Genomic DNA, 17,547 nt, shown 5'->3' on the forward strand with positions numbered 1-17,547 from the left:
CAAAAATAAAGCAGGACGTGGATGGAACAGAGTTTTTTAAAAATGGAAGGACAGAATAAGCAAAAAGTGGACGAATACCTCAGCGCATTTTCAGAAACGTCAAGCCTTGGAAACTGAGGCACAAAGTTCTCCAGAGCTTCTGAGAGCGCCGGATGGAGCGAGACAGACGAGGGACAGTGGTGAGCCAAGAAGCCAGCAGGAGTCACAGTGACGCCCAAGCCACTGCTGACGACACACGCAGTTGACAGTCTGGAGTCACAAATCCAGGCGTGGACAGCCTGGCCGGTGGGGCTGCCATGCGCCTGGTTTCTGCAGACGCCGAGAGGGAGCCACGGCAAGGCGCTCACTGGGCGGCCGAAGCAGGGCCTGTGACTTTCAAACACAGACATGACATGAGTAAGAACCCAACTGCTTCACTTCCAGCAACAGTGGGCAGAGACAAGCTGGAGAGCCCTTGCCCAGGAGCCCCAGACGCTGGGGACAGGCGGCGAGGTGACAGCTTCTGCCCAGGGCTGCAGGGGGCTGCAGAGATGTCACCGCACCCTTGCAGCAAGAGCCAAATCTTCCCGGGCCCGTCAGAACGCTGCAGTCGTGGGGCCAGCAGGAGCCTGGGGTCTGGAAGAGACGGGTGCCCGTGGCGTCAGGCACCAGGCCCAGCCCACACCATAGAAGGAGCTCAGATGGAGAAACTGCGAGAATGGGGGTGCCGAGCCGCGGCCAGCCGGGGGGGCTTGCAGCTCCTGCGGGCTGTCCTGCACAGACCTGGTGAAGACAGTCCCCAGGCGCCTGCAGGGACAGGACAGCAGCCCCTGGCGGGGCGCACGGCACGGCTGTACCCCTTCCCCTGTCCTCTGTGGAGAAGCCCAGCAACACCCCTGCTCTCAGGTGCTGCTGAAACCCCATGTCTCGGGGAGAAACTGAAATTTTATTTAATTTGAATTTAATTTAAATTTAAAGAGCTGCCTGCAACTAAGGGCCACAATATTGGACAACGTGGAAAGTATATTTTCACTGTTAATAGCATTTTGGGTAGTAAACTCTAGCACTTCCTTTTTGTTTGAAAAAAATTTACCCTCATTATAGGAAAGCAGTTTCTACAGTTCCGGGTTGTTACTTTCTCTTGGTCCATTGAAGACGTTGTTATACCATTTTCTGGCTTCCGTTCACAATGATGAGAAGTCAACAATCTAATTGGTGTTCATTTGTAAATTATCTATGTTTTTGCCTATTTTTAAATATCTTCTCTTTCTCCTTGGTTTCTGAAGTTCGACTATTACGTATTTAGATACAAATTTGTTTTAATTTGTTCTCATGTGGATTTATCGAGCTTACGGAATCTTTTGGGTATCTGTAAACTATCTGAAAACTCCTCAGCCATTATCTCTTGAAATACTCCTCCGCTCCATCACTTTCTTCAAAAAATCTTATTAGATGTAATCTTAGATGCACCGTCCGCCTCTGCCTCCACCTGCCGCCTCCACCCTCCAGTTTCCTACATCTTTGTCCTCTGGACGGACTTCTGGCGTAACTCCGCTGGGTCTGTTTTCCAGTTTGCCGTGTCTCTCTTCAGCCACATCCAATCTGCTGTTTAGACATTGAAGTGTGTGGTGATTTGTTTCCTTTGTTCTTACGACTTTCAATCATCAACTTTTTGTTTGATTCGGGAGTATATTTCGTTGAAATCCTTTGAGTCCTTGACTTAATTTCCCCCAAAAAAGATTTGTGTTTGCTTCTGTCACCTGGGGAATGCCCCCAGGGGGACTGTTTTTGTAAATAACCAGCTTGAAATTCAGACCACAGGGTCCGTGTGAGTGTGGCTCTCGCTCTCCACTGAGGTCTGACTGGCGTTTCTGAGTGCTCGGGGAGTTCCGCTCCACCTGTGTCAGGGCTGAGACGGGAGCATTGCTGTGCGTCTGTGTGTTTCTGCACGCAAGTTTTTACTTGCCCCGTGAAGTCCTGGCTTCACGAAGGGTCCTTGTCCGTGTACCCCGCCCACCTCAGGAGGCCCTCCGGCTCAGCCCGTGTGCTTTCAGCCCCGCTCAGGTCTGCAGGGCACTGCGGACGCCCCAGATGTGGGAGTGGGTTTGACCCGGCTTGTCTCCTGGGGTTCTTGATTTCCCTGTTTGGCATCTTTCAATTTCTTTGTTTTCATGCAAATTTTATTTTAATTTAGCCAACTAATTGTTTTCTCCAGAAGGGTCCTTCAGGGCATCTAATCTGCCGAGCAGAAGAAACAGGAGTCCCCACGGGCTGTTCTTCACTCTCTGTGTCCCTTTGGTAAGGATCTGATGTAGCCAGAGTTCCCTAAAAACAGACGGAGGCCAGGATGCTTGAATTGGGAAGTATAAATTCAGGGCAGTGAGAGTGAGGAGCAGAGGAGTGGGCGAGGAGGGACACGCTCAAAGCAAAGTGAGCCTGGCCGAGCCAGCAGTAGGAGCCGTGATGGCCCCTCTCAGCCGCTCCATTTCCTCAGCACGTAGGGCTCCAGGGAGATGACAGCCATGGGGGGCCCTTGGGGGGAGAGTGAGTCTGCCTGGGCCCCTCCCAGTGCCCCCTTCTGTGGGCCAGAGTTTCCCCCAGGAAATCAGTGGTCCCACATGGCCTCCCAGCCTCTGCACAGCCCCCCAGCCGCCACGTCCTCCGTGCAGCAGAGCGCCGCTCGCTCTGGGCCGGCTGGGGTGGGGGGCAGGTGCTGATCTTCTGGCTGCTCCAGGCGGCTGAGCTGGGGCAGGAGGAGCTCTGGACTCTCCAGGCTGGTGGCCGGTTGGCCCATGTGGCTGGAGATGCGTGCTGACACGGGACTGTGCACTGGACCCCACGTGCTTCCGGACCACACCTGCTGGCCGAGGTGTCCATGCCGTAACAGGTCGTGGATTTCTGGGTGAGAGTAAAATCTCCTATTTTCAGAAGCAGGGTGAACGGATCATGTTTCCAACCCCGTTCCCCCACAGCTCTTGAACTCCCAGCCCATCACCCCCGCGCTGACCCTGGTCAGCCCAGGGTAAAGTTACTTGAAGCTCTGGGTGCTGGTCATGGGGGAAGAGAGGTGATGGGCTCTGACCCCATGCGTAGGGGCCTGTGGGCCTCCAGCCTGTGACCTGATGGGTTAGTTCAATTTGGGGGAAACAGTGAGAAGTTGGTCTTGGTGGCAGGTCAGCACTGGTCCCCGGGCCAGCATTATCAGGGTCCACTGGTTTTCAGACCATCTCTGACACCCCGGTCCTTCTAAGACTCAAAGCCCCTTGTCCACGTCCTTCCCTGCCTGTCAGGAAGTCCCACGAACCCTTCCGAGTCCTGCAGAAACTGGCTCGTCATGATGGGGGTCACGACTGCTGAGACGTGTCGGTCAGGGTTCAGTGGGAGGAAAGGACCCCGTGGCACCCACACGCGGTGCTCGAGGCTGTGGCTCTGACTCACATCTGACCGTGGAACTGGCCTCCTGTGGACCCAAGCTTGGGCAGCACGGCCAGACTGTGCCCCTTGCTGGCCCCGCGTGACCTTCCGGTGAGGGAGAAGGGGGCAGGGGGACAGATGGGGGGCAGAAACTGGAGCCAGCCAGGCCCCACCCCCGTCCACAGGCAGGGGCATTTAGGGGCAGCAGGTCAGGGGGGAGCTGGGCCCCGGTGTCCTCGCTGCCGACAAGCAGGGGCTTATGGGAAATCAACCAGCAGAGCGAAGCAGCGGCCATGCCAAGTGTCGCTTGTGGTGAGTTCATGGCAGTGAATCTTCCTCCAACGGGATTTGTAACCTCAGGGACTTTGGACGTGCAGCCGTGTCCTGGTGGGGGTCACGGGGCGGACGGGACGGCTTATTTCCCCGGCTCTGCAGGCGCCGGTGTTCTTGCTGTCCTGCTTGTTCAGGGCCCGCGCTGTGGGGGGCCGTCCTGAGTCCTCTTCTGCTCAGTGGCAGGTGGCCACGGTGGCGGCTGGGGCCACGAGAGACCCGTGCTTGCACCGGTCTTCGGTGCATGAGCCCCGTAGGGCTGTGGGGGGTCATGGTCGTGGCCACGGGAGTCCCCGTCCTCCCAGCTGAAGGGGCTTTTCAGTGCCGTGGGAGGGGACCCACCCCTGCTCGGTACCGAGAACTCCGTGCCGCGGGTGTGGTGGCCTCCAGTCGCGATGGCAGTGTCACCCGAACACCACAGGCAAGCTTACTAATCAGCTAGTCGCCAGAACGCAGGAAGACCCAAACTCACAGGTCACTTGCCTTGTTACCGCGGCTCACTTGACCCTGCGTCTTACAGACGACCCCGTGCTCTTCGGCCGTTGTCCCTTTCCTTCAAACCAGATGCCGCCCAGATGCCTCGGAATTTTGCCCAACGTGCAATGTCGCCCGTCTGTTCCGAAGTACGGTAATTTACCGACCATCTCCGCGCTGTCGTGCGCCTGTCCAACGGCCCTTTTCATCTCCGGGCTGCCGCGGGAAACGTCCCCGGGGCGGTCTCGCCTCACGCGCGGCACGTCTGAGGCCGGACCCCAGCTGCGGGATGGCCGGCCAAGCCTCGCACACGGTTCCCGCGTCGACAGGTAACACGTAATGTGCGATAATACGCGATTACGTGCCCTCTGTGGCCGGTGGGTCCGAAAGAATTGGGGGTTCGGGCCGTCCAGAACCTGTGAGGTAAACGCAGCCCCGGTGCCGGCAACCCAGAGATTTTCTTACGAGAGACAAACACGCAGGGGCGCAGCCGTGCTCGCCTTTACCTCTGTCAACACGTCATCTCGGTTCCCTCGTCCCGCCGGGTGAGTCCAGCACCCGCGGCTCCTCCGCTGCTCCCGCCACATGTCACGGCACACCACGGCACACCACAGTGGTCGGCCTTTCCTATGCGGCCCTCCCTCTTCTCTCCGGCATCACAGGGCCCCAGCCAGCTGGCCGTGAGCCTCCTCTCCGCTCACCCAGACCGTCCCTCACACGCCTGCCCATCCCAGTGGCAAAGCCTCACTTGTCCCTCAAAGCTGCTGTCTGCGAGAGCTCTAGCCTCCCGTCACTGGCACGGCGGCCACCCGGACACTTGCTTCCCCATCCTCGACGCCCCCGGGAGGCTGACGGCTGGGGAGGGTGGGGGGGGGCCTTGTAGCCCAGTGCCGGCCCCCAGCGGGTGGGGGAAAGTGGCGTGGGGCCGGCTGGTTGGGGCAGGGCCGAGGCAGCTGTGTGGAGGGCACCTGCCCTGCAGGCCGGCTTGTGCTCCGGAGTGGCCACCGTGTCCTCGCAGAGACGCGGGCAGGGAGTACGGGGGGCGGGGGCCTCGGTCCTGTTTGTTCAGGGACGTGCACAGATGATGTTGCGGCGCCCCGCGGGCTCACCCATCACACGCACAGCCGGCACAAGAGTGGCCTAGGGGACATGGAGCCGCCCTAGTTTGTCCCGAAAAGGCCTTTTAACAGAAACCGCAGACTGAGTCTGCGACAGGCCATTTCGTGGCGCAGCCAGAACTCATTAGTTAGCTAATGTGGCAGTGAGGGCCCCGGGCCGGCGGCGGGAACAGATGGCTCCGGGAGCCCAGAGAAGACGGTCACGCCCGACTCCCCGTTAGTACCAGGTGGGGGGTCTGCACATCCCGGCTCCAGCCGGCCCCCTCCCTGTGGACCCGGCCTGGGCTCTGGCACAGAAGCCTGCCCCTCAGCCTCCTTGGGGTGCTGGGCCCTGCTTCCTCCCTGTGCACCGCGCTCCCTTCCGTTGGTTCTGCTCCCGGGCAAGGGGCTCCCGGTCCCTAACCCTCAGGCTCCAGGAGCCGGGGTCTGGCTACTGCTGAGGACGCAGGACCCATGAGCTGGCCGCTGGCTCTGTCCGCATGGCCACAGTGGGCCGCAGGGCACGTCTGGGCATTCACGGCTGCCCATGTTGGGAGGGCTGCAAAGAATGTTCTGGGCCTCAGGGCAGAAGACACTGCCCTGCAAACTGGGCGGCCACACGTCACCACAACCAGGAGGTTTATCTCCAGTGAGCTCGAATCTCCACTTGCCTCGTGTTTTCTGGGAGGGCCCGGGGGACAGTCGCTCGGCTCAGGACGTGGGCCCCGGGTCACATCGGTCAGCCCCAAAACCAGAGCCAAGGCCACAGAGGCCCCAGGCCAGGGCCAGAGAAGAGGCCGGAAGCCAGCTGCCAGGCCATATGCCCGAGGGTCTGAACACTGGAGTGACCGGGGCAGTCACCTGTGACGTCCATGCTTTTTGTTCAAATACTGTCTGTGTTCTTGTCTCCCAGTGTGAGGACGTGTGTGTCAATCACCAGCTGCTCTACAGCAAACTGCCCCCAACCTTAGCGGCGACACTGACCACTGTCATCCCAGAATCTGTGGGTCGGGACCTGGGTGTCCGCTGGGCCAGGGCTGTCATCTCGAGGGTCCCCCTGAGCCGGATCTGATTTCAGGCTCTCAGTGGGTGTTGGAGAGATTCCGGTCCTCGGGGGGACACTGGGTCCCCACCACGGGCACCTCTCCAGGGGTGAATCGGGGTGCCCCGCCTGCAGCACCGAGCTGCCCTGCGGGGGCACGGCCAGGATCTACTGAGGCGCCAGGTTTCCACCCCAGCGGAGCTGCCCCGTCACCCGGACTCAAGGCGTGTGCGTGGCTCCCACGCTCCCATGTGCAGGGCTGACCTGGGCACGTCTTCGAGTTGGGCGCTAAGGTCGGGGGCAGGGTGATGGCGGCTTCAGGGGTGAGGGGAGGTGGTTGCGCTGACGGGCAGCCTCCACCAGGAGTCGGCCCGGCTGGTTCACCCGCCATACCGAGGCCACCGCGGTGACTGTTCACACCCCCGCCTCCCACAGCGGCACCACCCGCTAACGCGGACGGGGTACGCGGGCTGGTCCTTCCCGAGAATGGACGCAGGACGGCCAGCCTACCCGGCACCTGACCCCCAGTTCTCCACGTGCCCAGCTCTTCCCAACACGAGCTGGACAGCAGCCGTCCAGCAGATGAACAGGAGATGGCGCTCGCTGCGTCCCTGCCACCGCGGCCCTGAGGGAGACCAGAGTCCAACAAAGCAGTCATCTTCCTGGAAATGAAAGTCACAATCTGGACTGTTGGAGTTTCCAGCCAGAAAAAAATTCGAGGGTGTGAAAAAGGCACTTCTAGGATTCCAGTTTTCTAGAAAACATATTTTATTAATAGTATTTGAAGGTACAAATGGGCAAAGAATAAATACTCCATCATTTCCCCCCCAGTTGTGAGAGACGCCACAGGACCCTCGCGTGTGCTCAAGGTGGGTTTTCAAAGCTTGGCAAGAAGACGCAGAAGCAGCCCCCGGGCTCTGGGCTGCGCCTCGGCAGGTCGCCCCGGGTGTCTGAGGGAGTCGGGGCTCCTGGTTGGAGGGGATGGTGGTGGCCACGCTGGAGGCCCAGAAGGGGTTTCCAGGCAGCGGCACGAGGAGCCCCAAGCTCAGCAGCGCACCCCAAGCCCTTCTACGGCTGGAGTAGGGCCTGTGCTTCTCGCACCCTCAGCCCACCGCACCCACCGCAAGGGCAGGGTCCGAGTATCCAGCCGCCCACGCTGCCAAAGCGGCAGCTGGCCTGCAGCCCCACAGTCAGCCACGGGGGCTCCTCTCCGCGCGAACCCCACAAACCCCTGAAGACCTGCCGAGGAACCTTCCAGCACTCCGAGCCGGGGAGGAGAGAGCGCGCTTCACCGGCCCCCACAGGCCTCAGTCCCAGTTCTGCAAGGTGGCGTTTCACCTGCCCGCCAACTTGCGGGGACCACACACATCGGTCAAAGGGCAGAAGGAACGGGACCAGCAGGCTGAAGCCGCAGCAGGTCCACAGGCACGGCCAGCGCCGCACTGCCGTCTGGGCCGGACGCCCTCCAGACCCAGGCCAGGGGATCGAGCCCTCGCACCTCTTCACGTCACACCGGCAGCAGAGACACGTAACCAGAGTCCCGAACAGCCAACGCCGGGGGAAACACCGAGAACGCACACACACCGTGGCTCACGTGGCCGTGGGCTGCGACCGTGACCCTGAAGAGCAACAGTGGGGCGGCTCTGCCCGCTGCCTGGGGCAGACGTGACCCCGAGGCCACACGTGTGCTCAGAGGGAGACCGAGAGTCCGCGCGTGCGGTGTCCAGGGCGTGGGGCCCACGAGGAGCTGGTGGGCTCAGTAGGCGACCCTCCAGTGCGTGGGCTGCTCGCACGCTTCCTCCCGGTCCCCGCAGAAGCGGTTGTACGTCGTCCGGGGGTCGAGCCCGAGGATCTCTCTCTCCTCGTGGATCCGGAAAGAGAACGTGGAGACCGAGGTACCGATGAAGAACCTGCCAAGCAAACGGGGTCACGAGAGACCCTCGGGGGGGCCAACCCTGCCCGACCTCCCGCTCCGCAGCCTGGCTGGGCGGGGAGAGGCCGCAGGTGCTGCGCGGAGTGACTCGAGACCGCTGCTGGACTCCGGGGGCTTGGGGGCAGGGGTGCAGAGAGCCGGGCTGAGATCTGAGGGCAGAGAGGCCGCCCCGGCCCTAAAGCCTGCACGCACGGGCCCCGTGTTTCTGGGGACCCTGTGGACGCGGCAGATGGGCCGCTCTCCTCTTAGCTTCCATCCCACTCGAAGTGCTGGCCTCCTCCCAGCCCTGTTCCCCTGCTCTCCTCTGGGGCGGGCCTGCTCCCGCGACCATGGCGACACACGGAGCTCGCACTGCCAGGTTTTTGGGAGACTGTGGGCGTGTTCTGCGGGGACACGTGTGATGGAGGCTGTCGCCGGGCCCAGGGGAGCGGGACCTCGGGTGGGGTCCCACGGGGAGGTAAAGGGGAGGCCCGGCCCAAGTCTGATGGCGGGACTGGGGAGTGCGCCAGAAGGCGAGGAGCAGACCCTGGAAACGATGCTCTGTGTCAGCCTAGCCAGCACGGACCAACCGCAATGGAGGCGGACAGAAAACGGTGGAGCCGACGGCGGGCAGCGGCGCGGTGTGCACGTGGCCGCACCTGGCATGTGCACAGATCCACTGGTCAATGATGGCCACGCCGCCGTCCCTGTACAGCTCCAGCTCCTCCCACGTGGGCTCGAACCTCAGCATCTCCGGCAACAGCTTCTTCAGCGTCTCGTGCTCTGCAACGCGAGGGAGAGCCGGTGACCGGGGCTCACGGGACACCTGTGCTCCGCCGTGCCTGGCTCTGCGGGCTCCGCGGCCAAGGCCAGGGGCACGGACACAGAATCCGGCGCTGCCTCCCAGCCACGCTGCAGGCTTGCAGGTGCACCTGGGCCCACCCAGGACGTGACAGGGGTCGGCAGACAAGGGCGGAGCCGGAGCCGCGTACCCGTCCTGATGGCGTCCGTGGCCACGAACACCTTGTCCAGCTGGTGGGTCTTCATGAGGCTGCGGATTTTCTTCACAGCCCCGTCCAGACTGGGCACGTCTTCTCTGTGGCCCCAGATGAAATCTTTTCTCCTCAGGTGGACCGCGAGGTATGGGCCCCCCAGGGAGGAGCCCAGCGTGACCTGGCAGAGGAGGACCGGGAGCGCTGAGCGCCCTGCGTGTCTTGTCGCTGGCACTCGGGATGCGGGGGGATGTGGGCTCCCACGGCAGCGCCCCGCCCGCAGGCCTGTCTCGGGGACTCTGGCCAATGTCTTCCTAACAAGACTGTGAACGGGTTAATCGCAAAGACCTTTTATCTGAGCGAAATCAAATACAATCCTGGGAAACACATGCAAATTAGATTTAAAAAACCACCCATTACTGCATTTTTCCAGGAAACGCTATCCCAAAGCCCCAGTAACCCCTACTGGGACGCTGCTGAAAGGCGACCACGGGACAAGCGCCGGGGGGATCGCCGTGATGTCCCGTTACACTGGAAACGCCGAGAAACAATGCCCGTCTGGAAAAGCAGGCTACTATCTGTTGAAATTGAGTTCCATTAAAGTCCAACTCTTCACAAGACACTTAAGGACAGAGGTGCCCCTGGGTGGCGGGGGTGAACCTCGCCCTCCCTCTCTCCGCGGCCCCTGCGTCACATGGCAGACAGCGAGGACTGGAAGCGTCTGGGTCTGCGGCCACTTTCACTTCCAGAGTGGCGCCTGCCACTGGAACCCGCCGCAGTCTCCCAAGGAGGAAACGGAACCGAGCCGTTGCCCTGAGCTGGCACGGGGACAAGGGACCCTCCTGACGGGCGTTCGCGGCTGCCCCAGGACCGCCAGACACGCCGGGCCCGTGACGGGCTTGGCGACTCTACATCTGAGGGGGGCGCGTGCGGGTCCTCGAGTGAGAAAGAGGCAGGCCGCTACCTTCATCTTAGTCCAGTCCTCCTCAAAGGGGATCCTGTCGGCCTCGTCCGTGGAGTTCAGGTACCTGCTTCTGAACTCGTCGCCCACGGCCCGCAGGTGCCTGGCGAACACCATACTCCGCCGGGTCTGTGGGGGGCAGAGAGCAGCGCTGCTAAGCGCCCCCACCTCGCCGACCCCCAAGCGGGTGCCCCGGAGCCCGCCCCCCCACCGCCTCCCCTGCCAGGGCAGCCCGAGCCTCCGACGGGGATGCCGAGGACGATGAGCCGGCGCTCTCGGAGGTCAGATGCGGACGGGCTCTTGACAGTCTGGTAGCAACAGGTCATCGACCAGCACGAAGCTGGACGGTGAGTAGCGACATACCAGGACCGTCCCCACAGCCTGTGGGGGACCACACGGCCGGTGAGAGGCGCGGACCCACGCGGGCGGCGATGACAAGGCCCCTACGTGCTTCGGGAATGACCCGGTCAGGAGGCACCCAGCTCAAGTGTCCAGGGAGCAGGGGTCTCTCCCGGGTCCTCCCGACAGGCGCCTCACCTCTGCCCAGCCCAGCTGCCCACGGGAGCGCCCCACGCCCCGGACAGGGCAGACCCCCAGGGCAGGGGAGGCCGGCGGCTGTGGAGGGTGTGTAAGGCCCATTTCCTCAGGCTCCTGTGCCACCCACGGCGCCAGACGTGCGCTCGCCCCTGGGACGCAGACAAGCTGGTTAACATCCGGGTAACCAGCAGCGTGGGGCGTGAAGCTTACACAACAAACTGCGGTTTTTAAAGACAAAAAACTATTTTTCTTCCAATAATCAGCTGCCATAAATAACAAACTTACCGTCTGATCCGCAAACACGGCAACCACTGGAGCCCGCGCCGCTGCCCCGGGGCTGCCCCGAAGTGCGGCTCTGTGGCTGTGGTTCCCGCCCCCACCCTGCTGCACCCCTACCCGCACGCCGGCAGTCAGCGTGTCCACTGTGTCCCAGGCTTTCACAGACGCACAGTTGGGACCCGCAGGAGGCGCCGGCAGGCACTCACGTTCCAGTACTCCTTCCCCCCGTAGTGGTCATGCAGAAGGTTCTCGGCTCTGTCCAACATCACCGACCTATTTTCAAACGAGAGAAAGCGTTTAATTTTAAAACACTTCTATAGGCCTGCTCCAGGGTGCAGAGGGAACGAAGCTGAGAGCCTCCCGGTGCCCGCGGCCCGGGGCTGGGGCCCCTCGGGGAGGCGGCTGCCAGCCTCCGCACACACTCCCAAGGGGGCTGCAAGTTTCTAGGGAGACTCTCAGCATCGGGGGGGGGAGCTCTCCTGTCCCAGCCACTGAACTGGGGTCACCAAGCCCCCTGTGACTACTGACGCAAGAAAGAAAACAGACAAAATGAAGTGAACGAATAAAACGGCCCCAGCAGCCCATAGACGGGGCTCCCGGCAGGAACACAGACATAGTCCTGTTCCGGAAGACGTTACTTTGAGGACTCGCAGCCCAAGGGCAAAACCACTCCGGGAGGGACACCTCGATCCGTCTGCAAACAATCACCTGAACGAACTCAGCACGTCTGCGCTTCTCAAGGCCCAAGCTCGCACCTCCTGTGGTCAGCACTCAGCCCCCTCCCTGCAAAGCGAGGGCCGAGAGACGTCCCTTCCTGGGCGACCAACAGCCTGAAGCATCAGAGCGTGCAGAGGGGAAACCCCAGCAGGGGCCGCGTCCACCCAGACCTGGAGAACGCAGAGGCACGAGTCTGGGGGAGGCGCGTCTCCTACTCTGTCCCTGTCCCTGCGTCCCGCGTGGGACTGCGCACCAGCGAGGGGCTGGCTCAGGCGGGAGGCTGTGGCACCGCTCTGCCCATGCCGGGGTCCGGCTCCAAGGAGGCTAAGGTGAGAGCTACCTGCCTGCAGAGGCGAGCACAGGTGGGAGCCGGGATGCTCCCCCACCAGCCCTTCAGGACCGGCTGGGGGCCGCGGTGGGCCTGTCCTCGCCCGGCTTCGCCACACCTGGGCAGCCACCTGGGCAGGTGAACTAAGGAAATCAGATCGGCGGGACCTTCCAGTCTGGCCTGCGCCCTCCGTAACCCAGCGGTCCCCGCTTCACTGCCCTCCTGCCCCCAGGACTCCCACGCACCTGCCGCCCCCTCACCTTGGCCAGGAAGCTAGGGCTGCCCAGCTGAGACTGAGACTCCTCCGCCTACCAGCAGCCGGCCGAGAGGCCCAGGCCGATGAGGTCCCGCCGCGAAGGGCTGAGCAGCACCGGGAAGCCACACTCGCCGCGCAGATACCCGAGCATGGGCACGGCTGCCCTCCCCGGGCTCTCCCGGGACACAGGCAGGCAGGCTCCTCCTCTGTCTGTCCCTGGTCCCCACTGGCTCTCCCCAGCAACAGGCGGCCTCCTCCTCTCTCCCAGCCCCGCCTCGCTGTGCACCGGCTGTGGGGTGGGGACGAGGTCTACCTCTCCAGTGCCCCCCACCGCAGGCCACAGCCAGGAGGGGTTCCAACGCCCGCAGCACAGCGTGCACACACGTGTACACACACACGCTCCTTCACTGGCCGGTCACGGAGCCGACCCGACGGGCGCTTACCTCGCTGACGTGTTTCTCAGAAGCACAGGCGCCATGATGGAAGCCGATCCTTGAACGGACAAACAGGAGACGTTTAAAGCTCTGGTTTCTTCGTAGCCCCAAAACCATCCTCTGGAACACAAGAGCCCAGCGCCTCCGTGAGCTGTTCTCACATGTGCAACAAGCCCAGACGCACACGCGTATGGCGGCATCCAACAAGCCAGCCACTCCTGTCGGTGAAAACCTACTGCTCGTGTCCCCAGCTAATGACGTTCTCGGGAGAACTTGTAAAGAAACCGTGACTCTCAGCCGACCTGACGGGACCATGGCTGCTCTGGGAGCTCTGCACAGTGGGGGGGGGCAGAGCCCGGCGGTGGGGAGGACGAGATGGAAACGGCCTCAGCGCCAGAGCTCGGACGTTAACAGCCCCAAAAACAGCCGCGCCCCTCCAACAAGCTCCTGGAGAACAGACCTTCTAGAACCCACTGATTCTGGTGCTTTGTCCACGGGTGCTGCTGAGGGGATAGCCCCCCCCACGGGGAGGTCTTCTGATGGCAACTAGGTCTGGGCAACCAGACGGCCACGTTCACGAGCCTCCAACACACCGCAGCTGTTGGAGCGGGGCCCGCGTTCCCGCCGCCCCCCCAGGCCCCCGCCGCGGCCACACCTGTAGTATTCGTGCTTGTCCGGGGCGTACAGCAGCGGGTCGATGCACGGCCGCTCGTCGACCTTCTCTTCCCAGGTCCCCTCTTTCCACCCTTCCGCGTAACTTTGCAGGACATAAACCTGGTCGATGAAGGGCCCGCCGGACTCTGGAAGAGGCCAAGAACGACCATGTGACAAGAACCAGAGGCTGACGCACGGGCACAGAGAATCATTACTTCGCTTAAAGCCACCCTCCTCCCTGCGGGACCGCAGAAAGCTCACAGAAGCAGACAGAGGACAGAGTAGTAGCATCAGGCCACGAGGTCCTGAGAGGCGGAGACGGGCTGCCTGCGGGTGGCAGAGCTTGTATGGGCCCTTTGCTCCCAGACGCTCACCTGCCACCTCTTCCAGCAGCTGGGCCTGCCCTCGGCCTCCCACCCCTCTAGACAGTCATGGGTGCCACTTTCGGTCCTCCCCACTGCCCCTCAAGCACACACTCCCTTCCCTGCATCGACCCGTCTCGTGGGGACGGCTCCCTTCCGGGCTCACCCCTGACCCGTGAGGCCATTCGAACCGTACCTCCCAGGGACACCTCCCCGGCCACAGCCTCCCAGCCCCAATAGCCCGTACCCCTTCCCACTCTCATTTTCTCCATGCCACTCCTCACCATCTGGGTACTTCCTTCTGTCCCTCGGTTTCTGCCTCCCCGTTCCCCACAGGAGCTCCAGGAGAGCAGGAGTCTGTCCATCCTACCCACCGCACCCACCCCACCTAGAACCTGCCGGCTACGACCACGCTGCTTACTGAAGATGCCTTCCAAGAGAGTCCAGCTACAAGATGGCCACATCAACTAAAGTCTGATATCTTCTCCACATTCCCCCTTGCTCAGCGACTGCACTGCTGGTGGGCCTGGTCCCAGAGCCCCAGAGGCCCCTCTCGCAGGGAGGCTGAGATGCCCAGTGCCCTGCCGCAGGTGTCCTGGCAGCCTGACCCTGGACAGGCACCCTTCCCTCTCCCCCTCTATAGGGGGAGACAGCTGAGCAGAGTCAAGGCTAGCTGGGTAGGTGGAGGCAAAGCCAGTCTGCCTGCCCCGAGGCACGTCACCCAGGAAGCCCATCTTCCCTGTCCCCCCACTTTGGCTACAGGATCGAGGCTTTAAAAGCAGCAGGGAGGGGGCCAGCCTCCCCACCCTACACACCCAGTGTCCCCCACTGAGCACCACCTCACACGGCTGAGGCTCAGACCTGTCCTTGTGTTCGCCTATCAAGAGACCCACTGGCCACGGGGCGCCTGGGTGGCAAAGCGGTTAAGCGTCTGCCTTCGGCTCAGGGCGTGATCCCAGCATTATGGGATCGAGCCCCACATCAGGCTCCTCCACTGGGAGCCTGCTTCTTCCTCTCCCACTCCCCCTGCTTGTGTTCCCTCTCTCGCTGGCTGTCTCTATCTCTGTCAAATAAATAAATAAAATCTTAAAAAAAAAAAAAAAAAAGAGAGACCCACTGGCCACAGCCCTGTGTGGAGGTAAAGGGCAGTTTCTCTGGGAGGCTCCATGACCCGGGGTTCAGACCAAGGCTGAGGCTGATTCCCAGACTAAGTCAGACTAAGCACCCAGGGTCATCTCTCATCTTGGGTCATGGAAGGATGCATTCCAAGACTCTTTTTTACAAGTCTCAGAGTTTGCTTCTTCCCCACGAATGAAGATATCAGGAGACACCGCCTATCTCGTTCCATGCCTGCAGCGCTCACAGGACTGACCCCGCCACAGAAATATCCCAGAGTGACAGGGACTAAGGCGCAGTGAGAGAACATGAAAAATGAAGACGTGGCAGCTGCAGTCCCGAGCTCTGCGGGTCCTCACACAGCAGGAGCTCAGCATCGCGGCAGCGCCTCCATCTTCCAGGCTGAGGGGGCAGCAAAAGGGTATCACTGCCTTTTAAGCTTATGTCTTCTAAAGAAAGCAATGCTAAACTCTGAACACCCTTGTTCTAACAAAATCTTCAACTTCTCTCTCTTTAAAAAAACTACAGTGAGCAGGACTGACTGGAACAAACGCACTATGACGAGTCTTCGCCAGCACTGCAGTGAGGCACCGTGAGGTCGACGCCACACGGGCACAGCGCCTTCCCTGGGGACATGACGCCTTCTCTGCACAGGAGCACGTCCGGCTGGGAGCGTGCCCGGCCTCCGCACCAGCAGCTCCCCCACCACAGCCGCAAGCACCGTCCGCCGGCTCACCAGCTGCCCCAGGTGTCAGAGGCAGGGGGGATCGTGGCTCACACACTTGAGATCTATTTTCCTAGACAAATTCTGGAAAGAGCAGGATCGCTGGGAGCTGGAGGTGGGAAACAGAAGCGGGGCCCCACACAGAGCAAGTGTCACCACGACGGGGCTGACACAGACAGCCAGAACGAACAGCAGCCACGGCCTCACCTGCAATGAACTGTTCATACTCAATGACCGGGATGTTTCTATTGAGACTCGGAAGGTCAAAAAAGTCGGACCAGGGAATCCGGACCTGGTGAATGTCGGGGCTCTGCCAGTGATAGAGGCGGCCCCACGGGGGCAGCACCAGCACCCACTCCTCGGTCTTCAGCAGTGTCTTCAGGAGGGAGGCCACACGAATGTAGACATCCCTGCGGAGGTTGAAGCCCTCTGGGGGGTTGACGTCATACAGAAGGTACCTGGTGGGGGGGCAGGAGAGCGGTTCTTCAGCACGGAGGTGCCCCCAAGCCTGTGGTGCAGACTCGGGGTTTTCCAGGGCCTGGTAGTTCACCGAGGAGGGAGCTGCCAGCTCGTTTCTAGGCGACCCCTCCCTCACCGAGCCCATGAGGAGGGCCATCTTAGCACCTGCTGAGCGACTAGCAGAGCCTCAGCAACTAGGGCCTGAGGATCAGCCGTCCAACGGTGCCCGCCCCGTTTACACTCTTTAACAACTACTGAAGACTCTCGCTTAAAATACCAATAAGAAGCCATTCCGTGGTGTTATTCTGAACATTTTTAAATGAAAATTAAGTACACTTTTCGAAACAAAAATAGTGAGAACGGCAACGTTTGTGGTTTCTGTAAGTCTTCCTATCTGCTTCCGCATTCAACGCGCTGTGCCATCACAGGTCAGGCAGCCTCCAGGAAACCCCCACATCAGACTCCTGCTAGAACGAGAGCCCGACAGCTAACGCCCCCTACTCCTAAGGGCTCCGTGGACACACTCGGAACCCCTGGGCCACCCAAACACCTCTCTCCCCCTTCTCTGCACTGGTTCCTCCACAACGTCCCCAACAACTGATGACACTGTGATGTAATCCCCGGCCTGCACCCCCTCATCTCCCCCAGACCGCTGACACACGCAGGAGGGGCCCCGTTTACCACCCGTACATGTCACCGCGCAGTGCGGGCTGCGGTGTGCCAAGCCCTCGGGAACGGCTGGACCGCACCACACACACGTTTCCCGTCCTTGACACTCATCTAGGGAACAGCCCCCATCCGCACGCAGCTGGAGAGACCCCGTGCAGACACACAAGGCCGAGCTCTCTGAGGACCATCTCCGACCCAACAGGGGCCCCCGGGCCTGCCCCCGAGGCTGACCCACTGCCAGCCGTTCCTGGGGGCTCCGGGAGGCCGCAGCAGCCCCCGTGAGCCCCGCTCGCCGCGCAGCCGGAATGCGGCGGGGGTGCGGGGGTGCGCGCAACGGAGGCTCCGCTCCGCCCCCCGGCCCCCGGGCGAGAGCGCCGGATCCCCGCCCCCCGACCGCAGGTTCCCCGCCACCGGAGCCCCGCCAGAGGCGCGACGCGCTTTTACCGTCTGCGGGACGCCGCCCCCGACAGGATGTCGGCCGCCGACTGGCCCGGCCAGAACTCCTCGCCCGAGGCCGAGGCCGGCGGCCACGACGCCGCTCCGAGCAGCAACAGGCACACGACGCTAAGCGCCGCCATGGCCCTGGGCGGCCACGCACTTCCGGCGGCCGCGCTCCGCCCCGGAAGCGCCCTTCCCCCCCGCCTCCCGCCCCACCGAGCGCGTCTCCTGAAGCCACGGTAACGCCACGCATGCGTCTTGCGTCATTCCGAGGCTGGGCATCTCCCGGGCCAAAGATGCTCGGAGGCGCTCCCGGAGCGCGGACGTCCTCTCCTGCCGGCCGCGCGGGGTGGAGGCCGGGCAGGTGCCGGGT

At 62.0% G+C, this 17,547-nt stretch overlaps 1 protein-coding gene across 1 annotated transcript; it reads right to left on the reverse strand.

Moving 5' to 3' along the window:
- Positions 1-7,080: 7,080 nt before the first annotated feature.
- Positions 7,081-17,344, reverse strand: POFUT2 (protein O-fucosyltransferase 2). Its single transcript, XM_045776958.2, has 9 exons — positions 17,181-17,344; positions 15,816-16,066; positions 13,408-13,552; positions 12,762-12,872; positions 11,224-11,290; positions 10,205-10,330; positions 9,241-9,421; positions 8,908-9,031; positions 7,081-8,246 (listed from the first exon to the last, which is right to left on the reverse strand). Exons 1-9 carry the CDS (start codon positions 17,312-17,314, stop codon positions 8,093-8,095), a joined length of 1,293 nt encoding a protein of 430 aa, XP_045632914.1. The 5' UTR covers positions 17,315-17,344; the 3' UTR covers positions 7,081-8,092.
- Positions 17,345-17,547: the final 203 nt, after the last annotated feature.

The sequence above is a fragment of the Ursus americanus genome, chromosome 4 (genome assembly GCF_024610735.1).
Source record: "Ursus americanus isolate L20-20 chromosome 4, mUrsAme1.1.p, whole genome shotgun sequence".
In the NCBI taxonomy this organism is placed as follows: Eukaryota; Metazoa; Chordata; class Mammalia; order Carnivora; family Ursidae; genus Ursus; species Ursus americanus.